The 15,628-nt window shown below is 44.8% G+C and overlaps 1 protein-coding gene across 1 annotated transcript in view; it reads left to right on the top strand.

The window, feature by feature from the left end:
• Positions 1-15,628, top strand: part of TPO (thyroid peroxidase) — a gene marked incomplete at both ends in the record, with an annotated part of 82,703 nt that overhangs the window by 26,960 nt on the left and 40,115 nt on the right. Inside the window, 6 exons of the mRNA XM_080911921.1 lie at positions 5,002-5,131; positions 6,809-7,015; positions 7,373-7,873; positions 9,079-9,337; positions 10,985-11,155; positions 14,583-14,820. Of these exons, the coding sequence (XP_080768047.1) occupies positions 5,002-5,131; positions 6,809-7,015; positions 7,373-7,873; positions 9,079-9,337; positions 10,985-11,155; positions 14,583-14,820 (1,506 nt within the window). The remainder of the gene's footprint in view (positions 1-5,001; positions 5,132-6,808; positions 7,016-7,372; positions 7,874-9,078; positions 9,338-10,984; positions 11,156-14,582; positions 14,821-15,628) is intronic.

The raw sequence follows: 15,628 nt of genomic DNA, 5'->3' as shown, positions 1-15,628 counted from the left end.
CAAATAGCACTTTCAGAACTGTTCATGCTGCTGCCAGCATGTTCAGATGGTCGCTATTACTCCAAGCCAATAAAGGAAGAGCTGAAGATAACTGCAGGATGACACAGTGATTCCACTAAGGACGAAAGCTCTTTCAGCACATGCTCATAGGTGTTTATGTGGTCCAGAGACAACAAGTGACATTCATAATGTACTTCTGGGGTCCTATTAAGCAGCCGACCCTAACTGTGTAGGTTTGACAATACACTGTGTGTTCACTCCGTGTTCTATAGCACCTAAGACCTCCTAGTGGGTTTTTGAAATATAAAAGCCAAGGGGTGAAAAGAGATAGAACTCACAGCAAGGTTGTGTAAGCATGTTAGTTTGGGTGAAATAAGGCCTTCTTGAAAGTTGTACTTTATTGGAGCTCCACTAAGGAACAGCTGACTGTAACAAATCTGTGCAGAAGGCTGGCTGGCTTCACGTTGCTAATTAAAAGCACTATTCCAAATTAAGCCAACTGGTGGGCTAGATGTCAATAAAGTATATTAATAATAGAATTGTTTTCCACTTACTGTCTCTCCAGACATCCAAAAGTCATTAGGTTCCTTGGAGCACTGGCCTGTTACTAACTAGTCCTCCTTGAATGTTCCTAGGTGAAGCTGCAGACCTGTAAACAAAGAAGCTCACCCCTCCAGGGTCATTTCAGGCAGTTCTTTGTAATGCATAACCATTCTCCCTTTATCTGAAGAGCATCTCAGACAAAGGAAGGGTTTGGAAGTCTATCCACAAGGGTGAGGTTAAGAAGAACATAAACAGTATTGAAATACTCCAAGAGATCTTAAAAATTACTTAGCTGAGCTAGGGAGATGGGGAGATGGCTCCGCTCATAAACTGCTTTCGGCACAGGGTACCAACTGGATCCCCAGACTCCAGGTGAAAGTGGCAGCCTATCCATAGCCCCAAAACTTGGGGTGTGGAGACAAAGGATTTCTGGAACAAAATGCCAAACTGGTAGTTTGCCAGACTGCCTCAAATAGTGGAGCTCTGATTCATGAGGTCATAGGTTTCCTTCTTTCTACATGGGCTGTTTCCTTCTAGCAGTCTGTAGGGCTGGATTTGTCAATAAATGCTGCCTAAATTTGGTTTTACTATGAGATACCTTACTTTTTCCACCTATGGTAAGTGAAAGTTTTGTGTCATACATTAGTCTGGGCTGGCATCTGTGGTCATCCCCCTCCTGACCCTTGTGACTTTTAGAGTCTCCATTGAAAAGATGGGTATGATTCTAACAGGTCTGCCTTCCTATAATGCTTAGTCATTGAAAAGACGGGTATGATTCTAACAGGTCTGCCTTCCTATAATGTTTTAGTCCTTTTCCTTTGCAGCTTTTACTATTCTTCCTTTGTTCTGAATGTTTAGTGTTCTGATTATTATGTGCCAAGAGGACTTTCTTTTCTGGCCCAATCTATTTGCAGTTCTGTATGGCTCTCATATTTTCTCTTTTAGGTTAGGAAATTTTTCTTCAAATCATTTTGTTTAAAATATTTTCTGAGCCTTTGACCTGAGTTTTCTTCTTTCTTTCTTTTTTTCCCCCCTTTCTTCCTATTATTCTTAGATTTGGTCATTCCGTGGTGTCCCAGGTTTCCTGAATGTTATGTGCCAGGGATTAAACTTTAACATTTTCTTTGACTGATATATCCATGTCTTCTACTACATCTTCAATGCCTGAAATTCTCTCTTCCATCTTTTGTATTCTATTGGTGAAGCTTGCCTCTGCAGTTCCTGTTCAAATTCCTCATTGTTTTTTAATTTCCAAAATTCTCTCAATTTGAGGAATTTTCAGGATTTTTGTATCATTTTGGGTTTTTTTTTTTAATTGTATTTTCTTTAACAGGACTTGAATAATTTCATTCATTAACTTTAACTCTTGTGTTTTCTGGATTTTTTTAAGGGTATTTTTTCCCACTTTTATAAACTTCTATCTCTTTTATACAGGCTTTTTAAAGGTTTTTTTTTTTTTTTTTTTTTTTTTTGTTTTGTTTTTTTTCCCTTTGTGCCTCAGCTATGTTAGAGTGTTTAGGGCCTGCTGTGGTTTGGCTGCTGAGTTCTAGAGAAGACTTTCTGTCCTGGACATTACTGGTTGTGCTTTTACACTGGTGTCTAGGTATCCAGTTGGCAACATTATAGTTCTAGGTGCTGTTACCTGGTCTTGTTTTTGTTGGGTGGGTGTTTTGTTCCTTGGTTTCTGATTTTACTTTGAATTTTAGGAAAGTGTGTTGGCTGTGTGTGGTCTGCTAGGAGCTTTTATGTGTACGTGATAGGTGTGGCCGCTGGACGTTCCAGGTAAAATGTGTTTCTGAGTAATGGGAATTGACATTTAGTCATGGGAATAGGCTTGGGATCCTAAGGGGTTCACAGTGCTGAGGAAAGCAAAGTGTTCTGCTAGCACCTGCTTATTTAGCCTTCTTAGGATAGAGGTAGAGAGCAAAGAGAGGTCACTTCAAAACATTTGTTATAGAGCTGGGGGTGAACCTGGGGACCGCAGGAATGGGCAGAGGGGGGATGGATCTGCAGTCAGCCTACCTGTTTTTCTGGCATGAGTGGTGTGTGGGTTAGCAGGGAGATTCTGCTAGAGTTCAGGATTGAGATAAAACAGTGGGTCCTGAAAGGGAGATTAGGAGGGAAAGTTCTTTGGGGTCCACAGGGGATGTAAGCAAGGGCAGGGAAGGCTGCAGCAGGTTTTCTGTTTCAGAGTTCTGAGAAAGAATGGGGAATTGAGTTTCAAGGAAGGAGGGTGTGTAGAGGGTCTTCGGTTTCCTTACCTATTTCCCTGTCCTGCTCTGCTGATGTGTTCCCAGGGAGTGCCTGCTGGCATTAGAGTCCTGGATGCTGGATTGAATTGGTGTACTGGCTGTGTGTCAGCTTGACACAAGCTGGAGTTAATCACAGAGAAAGGAGCCTCAGTTGGGGTGGTGCCTCCGTGGGATCCAGCTGTAAGGTATTTTCTCAACTAGTGACCAAGGAAGGGAAGGCCCAGCCCATTATATGGGTGGTGCCATCCCTGGGCTGGTAGACATGTGTTCTATAAGAAAGCTGGCAGAGCAAACCAGTAGAAGCAAGCCAGTAAGTAACATCCCTCCATGGCCTCTGCATCAGCTCCTGCTTCCTGACCTGCTTGGGTTCCAGTCCTGACTTACTTTGGTGATAAACAGCAATGTGGAAGTATAGATGAATAAACCCTTTCCTCCCCAACTTGCTTCTTGTCATGATGTTTGTGCAGGAATAGAAACCCTGACTAAGACAGTTGGGGAAAGGGAGGGTAGAGGAGAAAATGGTACTGATCTGTTGGGACTGGGGTCAGAGAGGAAAGGGAGACTGTAACAGGCAGTCAGTTCAGCTACAGAAATGGAGATGAGACTGAGGTGTTGAATACAGAGGAGAATAGGAAAGGTAAAGCTCTGATGTCAGTCTACTGGCTTCTCTGGAAAGAATGCAGTTAACAATTTTCAAGTCAAAATCTCAGGCATTTCTATTTCAAAATTCTCTCTTTGTGATCTCTCAGGTCATAAGCAGTAGTTACCCACCCAACATTAACTCTGAAACTCTGCTCTACCTTTCTGCAACTTTCTGACCTATACCTCCAACTCCAGGACTCAGATTAAGTCACTGAGCACAGTTCTCTGTTATGGGACTGGAGGTGAGCAGTGGCCACCTTCCCCTTCTTCAGTAAAGGGATCCGAGGAACCTTGTACATGTGAACTTGTCATCATCAACAGAAGTTTATTATGAAATCGAATCTGGGTTTCAGAACTGTCTCTGAGGTATACAAGAAAGTGAACATACAAATGAGCTTTCGTTAAAATGGCTCATTGGGGCCAAGAAAGAGGACAGTTTGTAGAGTCTTGCCTAGCATGCACAACACCTGAGCTTCAAGTGTCAACACCACGTACACTGTACATGGACATGTTAAGATGTGCTTGTAATCCTACTACTGGAGAGGGAGTGGCAGAAGAATCAGAAATCCAAAGTTGCTCCAAGTCAATTAAAAGCCAGTATAGGCTATATGAGACCATCTCAAAACCAAACATATACTGGTCTATCTTAAAACAACAAACTCCAGGTGGTTGTTCTACTTAAGCAAGACTTGAAAATCACCTGCTTTTCATTAGGGCTAGTAGCCAATAATTAATATTTCAATTTCTCAGCTTCTGGAGAAACTGTCAAACAGTATTTAATTAGACCCATTCTTTCCCCTTTGGCTTAGAAGCGCTGTCCCTGACATACTCAGATGCAGCTTGGGAAATCAGTGAAGACTGATCAACTCACATTTGCCTTAGCATGAACCTTAAATATATCTTTGCCTAGTTATACTTCGACTAAAGAATAAAATCACAGATCAGTTTGAGTGTAGAAAACATCCCCCTTTCGCCTTGGTGACAGGGTTCATTCTTAATTCAAAGCAATTAACTCAGAAAAGGTTCTAATTTTATTTTTAATTCAAATGCACATATTAATATGTAATCCCCTCCATGGTTCTCTCTCTTCAGGAATTTCCCTAAGTATCTTATTTCTAATAGAAATACCATCATCATGATAAGCACAAGGGCCCTGGGTGTGTCTTGATTAAAAGTGTTTAAATATTACAATATTTTGAATAGTCCCTTTGAATGCCCCAAATAGCTGTCCTCTGAGTAGAACCCCACAGTAGATTCTAGAGGGATGAAAGCCCTACTTGGGAGAAAAGCCTTAGGGTGTCTCCTGGGAAAGAGCAGTGTGAGGCAGTTATCAGCAGGCAGAGCTCCTTGAGGTAAGATTTCCCCTCAGGAAGGTTACAGACTAAGGTCCTAGAAATCAGTTCCCTCCACATACCCCAAGAAACCCATCAGGAAGACCAGCTTCTAGGGCCTACCTAGAGACTCAGAAATGCCACCAGGATGTTTGATCTTGAGTGAGTATTGAAACCTCAACATTTCTTTATTCTCTTCCATCTCAAACACTTCCCTTCATTTGTTTCCACAGAGATCACCCCAGATGGGGAGCCTCCAACACAGCCCTAGCAAGATGGCTGCCTCCTGTTTATGAAGATGGCTTCAGTCAGCCCAGAGGCTGGAACCCTAATTTCTTATACCATGGCTGCCCACTGCCCCCGGTTGGTACCTATTTAGAACCCACTTCTACAAGACAGGAACAGGTTTCCCAGAATGCTGACACACTCCCCACAGCCCAGGAGGACAGTGGGCAATGACTGGGCTGATTTATTATGTAAACATCCCTTGTGTTCCCAAACTTCCTAAAAAGTTGGAGCCCTGAGATGTAATACCTGTGGATGAGGCTTTGAAGGTTAGCTATACTCCACTAGTGAGAAGAACAACTGAGATTTAAAGTCACTCTCATCTAATTTTACACCTTTCCTCTTGAAAGCAGTTTGATATTCTTAAGTAAATTCTTCTATTCATCTGGTGGAAGACAAGGTTCAGCAAGGATATGCATTCATTAATGAAATCACGTATTCACACTATCTATGTGCAGATGCTTGCTACTTTTACTACCTATGGCATATTTGTGGGGGCAGGGAGGTAAGACACAAATGCATTCATTTCCTACTTGTCCTTTGGGCCAACATTTGCTGTTAGGTCAATTGATCTATGTCATCAAAACATGGCCCAAGTTTGACTCTTCACATCAATGGATAACTCAATATTTGTTTCTAAGCCACGTTTTACATCAGAATTCTGAAAATGCACAATAGATGGCGGGTACTCAGCTCAGCATAGAGAAAACAGAACCAGAAGTAAGGAGCTGACCCATCAGCTATAGACTGGCACATTTATCATCACAAAGCATTCCAGTGGAGACTCAGCCCTGTACATAGGCAGTTTTTCAGGTATCTTTTCAGTGAGAAAGCCAAGTGTTTCTAATAGTTGGTAAGAACCAGCATGTGGAGTTGGGTACAAGGTTAATAGAGAAAGCATAGTACTCATATGTACCCTTACTTCCCACCAGTTTGTTTCTCTTCCTATTGTATGTTCAACTTTGGACCAAATCAAACTGTGAGGTCTTTTGAGCTCTGTACTGATACTGAGATTCTACAAATTTGTATTTGTTTATATATTGTTATCATTTACAAGAATCACCACTCGAGTATATTTACACGCAACCTTTCCACTGCTTGAGTTTATTCTTTTTCATGTCTTAATTTTATTTGAACGGTTAATACGATTTTAGTGGCTATACTAATACAAAATTTAACCCTTCAGTTCTGTAGGTCAAAAGTCAAGTGTCTAAAGTCAAGGTGTCTCAGGACTATGCCCTTTGAGATGTTCTTGGGGGAAATCCCTCTCCTTGACTTTCACACATGTGTTTGTGGTTGGGGTGCTGAGGTTCAAGCCCAATGCTCTGCACATGCAACACAAGGCAGATGCTGTTACCACCGATTATCTCTTAACCCTTGCCTTTCCTAACTTCTAAAAGCTACACTATAGCCTATGCTATGGCTTCTCCACCAAAGTCTGCCATGTGTAATCTATCCACATCTTCCACCCCAAGTCACAGCTCTCTAACTATAGGCAAGAAGGCTCTCAAATATTAAAGACCCATGTGACCAGACTAAATCTACTTGGAAACCTAGAATAATCTCTGCATCCAAGCCCAAATGTGTCTGTCTTCCATCTTGGCTCCTTCCCATTCTGTGCACAGCAAGAGGTCTTTCCAGGGCTCTTCAGAGCTGTGAACAAGAGCCTCACCATGAATTTAGGACCCCAAGGTCTCCATTATTGGCCCACAGTGCGGTCTAGCTACACCACTGCAAGCTGTTCTGTTTTCCCAGGTACGGGAGGTGACAAGGCACCTCATTCAAGTTTCAAATGAGGCTGTGACTGAAGATGACCAGTACTCTGATTTTCTGCCTGTGTGGGGACAGTACATCGGTCATGACATTGCTCTCACACCACAGAGCACCAGCACGGCAGCCTTCTGGGGAGGTGTCGACTGTCAGCTGACCTGTGAGAACCAAAATCCCTGCTTCCCCATACAGGTCATTTCCCTCAACTCTTCGTTGATCATAAAATGGCATGTGACTTTTAAAACATTAACCAGCAAAGCTTAAAATAAAATGCAAAGTCTCTTTCCCATACCCTATCCCCAGGAGCTTCCACATGTGTATGCTACTTGGACATTCAATGCACTCCTGCTTACAATACCATGTTAGGTGTGTAACGTACCCCATAACTCCTAGTCCATGCCGTGTGCATGCTCTGATCCAGGGATTGTAACTCAGCGATGAGTATTCCCCCTTGCCCATCATCTAATCAACACAACTTTATTTTATGATTTAAAGATTCTAAAAGGACCCAAGAGCCGGAAGTGACATCCAGTCTCCCCTTTGCCACAGCTTCCCTCAAACTCCTCGGAAACCACTGCATGCCTACCTTTCTACCGCTCCTCAGCCGCCTGTGGCACTGGGGACCAAGGAGCACTCTTTGGCAACCTGTCTGCAGCCAATCCGAGGCAGCAGATGAATGGCTTTACCTCCTTCCTGGATGCTTCCACTGTCTATGGCAGCTCCCCTGGCATTGAGAAACAGCTGCGCAACTGGAGCAGCTCTGCAGGGCTGCTGCGAGTCAACACTGTCCACCTAGACACTGGCCGTGCCTACCTGCCATTCGCATCAGCCGCCTGCGCTCCAGAGCCTGGTGCCCCACGCGCCAACCGCACGCCCTGCTTCCTGGCTGGCGACGGTCGCGCCAGCGAGGTCCCTGCCCTGGCAGCGGTACACACCTTGTGGCTGCGTGAGCACAACCGCCTGGCTACCGCTTTCAAGGCCATCAACACACACTGGAGCGCCAATACTGCCTACCAGGAGGCACGCAAGGTGGTAGGGGCACTACACCAGGTATGTGCCTCCGTGCAGGAGCATTACACACAGGAAACAAAGTGACTGCTCCTAAGATGTGTCCACAAGGCCAGTGTGAGGGCCCCAGGACGGGTGTATTAGGTAGGGTCACAGCAGGCTTACTAGTAGCTTCTAGTGGGACCACCTTGGGCTTTCTTAGTTTCTGGCAGGATCACCCTTGGTTACTCAAATGGGAACTTCCAAAGCAACAGTTTATGTGAACAAAGCTCTCCTAATACCAGGGGGCTCCTTGTGGCTTTGTTGTCCAAGTACTGGGTCATCTATAGTGACCATAAAAGCATGGACCTCCCGCACCCACAACGGTTTCCGGCAGTAGTCTTTCAGTAGCTGCTGCCTGGTACTCGGAACTCACTGAGCCAAACAGATTGTATGTAGCTCATAACACTCTTCGTAGCAGCCCTGTGAGGTGGGTATGTATGTAGCTGGATTCTAGCTTATTTGTGTTTTAAGTCTCTTTCCCATGCCCTACCCCCAGGGATTTACCAACCCCATCAAAGTAGTCAAACACTCCAGGACCTGTGTATGCGTAGTGAACATTAGGGATACGTAAACAGGGACTCCTGTTGTTAATTTAATCACTGTGCACACCCCTAGTAGAACCTCACATCAGTGTCCATGAAGGGGGTAGAACCGAGACAGTTTGTGTCTTAGCTTTCTAACATGATCAGAGCCTCAACGCCCTGTCATTTTCAGAGAGCTGAGGACCCAGTTCCATGTTTCTCCTTAGTGAAGTTTACAGTATTTGTGGTATGAGTCACTGGGTATGTCCTTCCACGAGCTCAGTAGTTGTAGAATAGAGGGTTTAATTCTGCATATCTGAAGATCTTAGCTAAGCTGAACGTTAATCACCCAGTGGACTACTCTCAATGGGAAAGTGCTAATACCCTCAATGAACAGGAAAGATGCTCTCTAGATTTCTGTATCATCCTCCTCAGTCTAGTGTCTCTTTATTATATTTTTACATTCCTGCGGGTTGTACTCTTGCCTGATGGGTTACACCTCTGCCTGTGTCTGTGAGCTGCCTCCTCCTTCGGGAGCCTCACGAATCCTATGATGATCTATCGTAAGGATGCCCAGACATCCTCCCTGTTGCTTGACCTTTAGCCTTCTGTTGGTCTACAGGTATCCCTGGACTGTGCTGATCACCTTCCCTGCTCAGAGAACATCTCTCTCCCTCTCTATAGATCATCACCATGAGGGATTATATCCCCAAGATCCTGGGTCCTGATGCCTTCAGGCAGTATGTGGGCCCCTATGAAGGCTATAACCCCACTGTGAACCCTACCGTGTCCAACATCTTCTCCACTGCTGCCTTCCGCTTCGGCCACACCACAGTTCATCCACTGGTGAGAAGACTAAACGCCGACTTCCAGGACCACACAGATCTTCCCAGGGTGCAGCTGCACGATGTGTTCTTCAGGCCCTGGAGGCTTATTGAGGAAGGTATGCCCATCTTCCTGACTTAAGCCTACAGCAAAGCACAAGCCAGGGTAGCCGAGTGTGACCCTTCACCTTCCATGCGCATGCTATCTGATTTACCAGTATTTACATAAGTTGAATTGAATAAGTGCATTCAAATCCTTTCCTGTGAGTGTGTGCGTGCGTGCATGTGTGTGTGTGTGTGTGTGTGTGTGTGCGTGTGTGTTTCTGTGCATTCAGATGCATGTGTATACCACAGAGGCTAAAGGATATCCTCAGATATCATCCTTAGGAAAACAATTCACTTCCTTTGAGAAAAGATGTTGGATGGACCCAAAGTTCACCAATTACACTGGCCAAACAAGGGACAGGAACTCCTGTCTTAGCTGCCCCAACACAGGAATTGCAAGCACACACCATCACACCCTACAGCTATTTGCCTAGGTTCTGAGGAAGATTCTGGGGTGCTTGAGCTTGCCGTGCAGCATACTTTTCTGATTGATCCCTACCCTCGCCCCTGGCCCCCACTCCCAGTCCAGTGTTCACAGTTTTTGAAAAGGTGACATATTCGTGAGAAAGGCCATGACTCACATCTGCAGCTCTTCGGAGCTCAGGATAGATTCTCCAGGTAGAATACACTCTCTTGGTGTTTGTAGGCAGAGAAGTAAAACTGTCCTGGTGGTCCTGCCTCATAGATGGCACTGTCATTTCTCAGTCATTAAGCAGGATGCCTGTTCTCCGGTGAGACCAGCACTGTGAGCTGTGTGGGGTGGGGGATGGGGGGTGGGATTTGAAAACAAAAGCAAAGGCTGAAAGCAAGCAAACAACAACAAAACCTTACAGTTCTCTAGCTGTACTCTGGAGGGTTGTTTACATGCTACTCCATAGTCTTCAATCTGCTCATTCGCCGATGCTCTTCCTGTCCCTCTGATAATTCTAACCTGTCTCAAAAGTAGAGGCAGGAGCAGGTTTGATGGCAGCTGACATCATTTACCTCATCACTGATAATCACATTGCTTTCATGCTGAGCATAAGGAGAGAGGTTTGGGGTCTTCCCAAGTCACTCTTCCCAGCTAAAAATGTTTTAGACACTTGCTATTGTGTGTGTGTGTGTGTGTGTGTGTGTGTGTGTGTGTGTGCGCGCGCGCGGGGGTGTAACCCAAGGTAACTGGCCTCTCAGTGGATGTTATTGCATGTAACTCTGGATTCATGCAGCTAAGGAGAGCAAGATCTGAGAAATGGATGCTTTGCTTCCTTTGAGGCCTTCTGTGAGGATAGCCCAGACTTTAGTGGGTTTTAGAACAAGGTTCTTGAGAAACTGAGAGTTTGCCAGACCAGGAAACATCTTATTTCTCCCAGCAGTGGAGGCCAGTGAATATTTCCTTTGGCTCTGAACATTCTGCCACTGAGAAATAAATAATAATAAGTCTGAGGAATGTGACCTTGCTTATGCCTAGTCCCTGGGGTGCTGAAGGTGCATCCTTGGCACATGGTTGCTAATAATGGCAGTGTCCTAAGGAACCTGGAAATCTTGGGATTGTGTAAGGTAATTTGGTGAAGGCGCACAGACACTTAAGAGTAAACATTCTCTTATAACAGAATCTATCCTGTGTCCCCAAAACTCAGCAGGGACCTAGGGGGCCTCTCTGATGTGTATATGGTGTCTTTCAGGTGGCTTGGATCCAATAGTGAGAGGCCTCCTGGCAAGACCAGCCAAGCTGCAAGTACAGGAGCAGCTGATGAATGAGGAACTGACAGAGAGGCTCTTTGTGTTATCTAATGTGGGCACCTTGGATCTGGCATCGTTGAACTTGCAGAGGGGCCGGGACCATGGCTTACCAGGTTTGTCAGGTCTCTATATGATTTGCTTCAGTGTGTGCCGAAGGAAGAACTATCTGGGCCAATACCTGGTATAAAGTGAGATATATCTACAAGTCTGTTGCACTACCAGCTCCAAAGGAATAGATTTGTGGATTTTGCTTGTCTATTTGTTTGTTTGTTTGGTCTTTGTGGTTTTAGATAAGTTTTTGCTATGTAGCTCAGGCTAGCTTTAAACTCATGATCCTTCTGCTCCAGCGTCCCAAGTAACTGGGATTATAGGAATGTGCCAAGCCTGTAACTAGTTACATACTTATGTGTAGACTGACTCCTCACAAACCCTTCAGAAGAATCTGTGTCTCTATCTGTAATATGTGTTTGAGACGTCCTTTCTGATGTGTTTCCTTGTATTCTCTGGGGACAAGTCCCAGTCTACAAAGGGCATCCAACTACAGAATTACAGAGTCTCTTCCAGGACCCTGATGGAGTCAGTACCACTAAAGTCTGTGGAGGATCATGATTCCCCAGCAACTACCACATTGATGCCTTGCCTAACCCAATGGGCCACTCACAGGGCCAGTGCCCAGTTTCCTCTGCCCTATGAATATGATTGAGAAAAGACCCTAGATGCAGGTGCTATGGCCCAGGCTGCCATCCTGAAGCTCTGACTGCAAAATGCAACACAGTTGATGTCATCCTTCTGAGTCATTTTTTCCTCTCACTGCAGCCTTCAAAAGGGCCGTGGCAACTTGGATTTGAGAGCATGTCTATATGGGGAAGTTACAGAAAGGGTCCCTTCTGTGTGATGGAAGGTCACATGCCTTCTGTGTTTCCCCCTGAGCTCCAGGTGCACCTGCTTTCTCCAAGCTATTGAAGCACATTTCTGCTGCTCATGGCGCCCGAGAAATCTCTCTCCCGATATTCAAGTGTAATTCATCCACTCTTTGTGCTCCAGTTATCCTGAGAGTAAATGATCCCTGCAAGTGGATATTCAATGAAGTAACTAACTCCTATATTCCCCAACCTCTGCAGCAAGCAGTGGGAATATGTATTTTCATATAAATCAAATTCACTGATTTTATTTTGCTTGCCATGGGATTGTAGGACTTGTGAGGGTCTGGCCTAAAGCAGTCTGTAATGGAATCAAAATGCTATGGGACTGGTCAGAACTCAGGAGACAGGAAAGGGGAAAGCTGTCATCTTGTTAGATGGCTCCTGAGAGACATGACTGAGGTGACCCAACTGGAATTAGAGAACGAAGAGAGGACTTGGCAATGAGCTATTACTTACCAGGTCCAGCTCTGCACAGCTGACGTGGAGTGGGGCAGAGTAGTCTTGTTGACCAGGAAGCTCAGGTGAGATGGCTCAGAAAATGTGGTATGATGCTTGGCTGCATCAAATATCAATGCAGACACACACACACACACACACACACACACACACACATGCATATACACACAGGCACACACTCATGCACACACAAGCATATATACGCACACCAACACATAGCTACACTAAACACACCCCAGCTTCTCCGGAAACAGAACGAAGGAACCACCATCATCAAGATCCACCACCAAAATGGCTGTGCTCACGAACTACAGATTTTAAATCTCACTAGTGATTTTTCTTTCCCTCATTTTGGCTTTTACTTGCTGTATCCCATTACCTCTGTGTTTTCTCCTGTAGCTAGATGCTCCCACACCCCGTGCAATGGCTCAGCAAGGCTCTTGTCACACCAGCATCCCTTCCCAGACTATCTAGAAGATGCATGATCATTTCTTTAGATTCTACCTTATTTACACATGGGGTTCACCATGAGTCCCCAAAGTTTGTATCCCATTAATGCCATCATCACCCCTGTGGAGAGCTGGCCTGCTCCTCAGTGCGTTTCTCTATGTGCTGAGGGTCTATGTGCATAAGACAGTGGAAATAACACAAGGATGGCTCCGACAGAGTGCTGATGGCAGAATAGGCAGGCGAAGGGGATGACAAGGAACTGTGCTGCCTGCTGAGAGCCTCTGGGTAGAGTCCCACAGCTGACGGCGCCTGGCATTTCCCATCACTGTCAGGAGGAGGAACAGACTTCTGGAAGAAGTCCAGATGAGGAGGATGAGGCCAAAGGCAGCGTGTAAGGAGGGTACTGCAAGATCATATCGTGTGGAGAAAGCAGCCCAGCAAAGCCAGAGCACTACATGTAGGGTTAATGAAGAGTGAGAGGTGCTGGGACCATGAAGGGCTTTTTCAGCAATGATAAACTCATCCTCAAGCAGATAGAGAATCCGCAGTATTACAGACAGTCAGACAAAGAAAGGTAGGCTTGTGCATGTGTGTACTCTGTCTACGTGTATATGTGTGTGGGTCTCTCTGTCTATCAAAGTGTATGTATGTGTGTGAGAGAAATAGAGTGTGTCTGTGAATGTATATAAGAGTGTGTGCCTGTGAGCATATCTGTGTAAGAATGTGTGAGTGTATGTATAAGAGAGTTAATATATGTGTGTAAACAATACAGTGTCTGTGAATATATATATATTTATGAGTGTATAAGGGAGTGTGTGTCTTGAGTGAGTATATGTGTAAGAGAGCATGTGTCTGTGTGTAAGAGAAAGTGTATGTGAGTGTATTTGTGTAAGATAGTATGTGTGTGTGTAAAGGTATCTTGAGTAAGTGCGTCTATAATAGAGAGTATGTCTGTGTATGAATGTGTCTAAGAGAGTGTGTCTGTGAGTACATGTGTATAAGAGTATGTCTGTGATTGTGTCTAAGAGAGTGTGTGAGTATGTGTCTAAAAAAGTGTCTGTGTTTATGAACATATGTGTAAAAGTGTCTATGTTTGTATGTGTATGTGAGAGCAACAGACAGACAGAGACAGAGAGGCAGAGAGAGAGGGAAAGGGAAAGGGGAAGAGAGAGAGAGAGAGAGAGAGAGAGAGAGAGAGACAGAGAGACAGAGAGACAGAGAGACAGAGAGACAGAGAGACAGAGACAGAGAGAGAGAGAGAGAGAGAGAGAGAGAGAGAGAGACACAGAAACAGAGAGAGAGAATGAGAATATACTAGCGTATTTTTGTTCTTCATGAGCCCCCAGTGTCCTTCTGGAGCATCCAGAGCTCTGACAAAGGTGTGACCCTGCTCCCACAGTTCTGTAGGGAAAGACTGATCCAGTCATAGCATAAGTCCACTAAAGTGTTCTGACTTGACACCCTTTCTAATTCCAACTCACTCCAAAATACACTCTTTATAAGAGCCTCAAGTCTATACTACACAGTCTGTCCTGTTAAACTCCATATTGCTGAATGTCATGCCACGATAGTAGGGTCACTCTGCAGCAGAGACCAGCAGGCAGGGCTGTGTCTCTGCAACCCTGGCTTCTAGGGGTCAGCAGAAGCCATGGGTAGACTGGCAAAACTTAAGTCCCTGTAAAGACAGACCCATGCTCTCTTTCTTGTACAGGCTACAATGAATGGAGAGAGTTCTGTGGCTTATCACGCCTGGAGACACCAGCTGAACTGAACAAGGCCATTGCCAACAGAACCATGGTCAACAAGATAATGGAGTTATACAAGCATGCTGACAACATTGATGTCTGGTTGGGAGGCCTGGCTGAAAACTTCTTGCCGGGGGCCCGCACTGGTCCTCTGTTTGCATGTATCATTGGAAAGCAGATGAAGGCTCTGAGGGATGGGGACAGGTCAGTACATGTGGCAAAGTATGTGTTGTATGCACGCTGGGCACAATACAATACTCCACATTAGGTTTGAATGGAGCAGCTGGGCTCAAGGGCTTAAGTGACTCCAAATAGGTTTTCTTTCAAATGTAACATCCTTGACAATAAAATGCTGTTGTCGCGACACAAAAGGACCACAAGACATATAGAATATTCTGTTCATTTAGAAACATGACTACTGTTTTCTCATATTTCTAGTCACGTGGATGAAAAAGCATGGAACAAAACTCAAACTGTGACAATCTACAGCTTCCATCTTTGGCCATTCCCGGCTACCATAGGCATAGAATAGGTGGACCTGCCTTAATGCAGATGTGGACTCTGCTAGTTCCTCTGAGCAGTCTCTGGCAGATCAGACTCAGTACCACCTCCCACCATGCCTCCATCCCCAGCTCCTCACAGATGCCTGCCCTTGCATTTGCTCCTTCCTCCATTTCAGCCTAAAATTTTGAACTTCATGCACACAGAGGAGGTTAGGAGAACAGAGTTGTTATCTGTGTACCTCATGATATGACTCTAAATAGTGATCAGCAGAATGTAAAGCATAAACCATTACAATTAAGAAACCATACATTAAAAAACAAGGAAGCATTTCTTTCTTTTTTTAAGTAAGCAACTGTTTTCATTTCATTTATTTATCTATTTATTATATGTATATGAGTATACCACAGCTATTTTCAGACACACCAGAAGAGGGCACTGGATCCCATTACAGATGGTTGTGAGTCACCATGTGGTTGTTAGGAATTAAACTCAGGACCTCTGAAAGAGC

Source organism: Micromys minutus (assembly GCF_963924665.1).
Source record: "Micromys minutus genome assembly, chromosome: 1".
In the NCBI taxonomy this organism is placed as follows: Eukaryota; Metazoa; Chordata; class Mammalia; order Rodentia; family Muridae; genus Micromys; species Micromys minutus.
The sequence above is the reverse complement of the archived record's forward strand: the minus strand, read 5'-3'. Positions and strand labels throughout refer to the sequence as shown.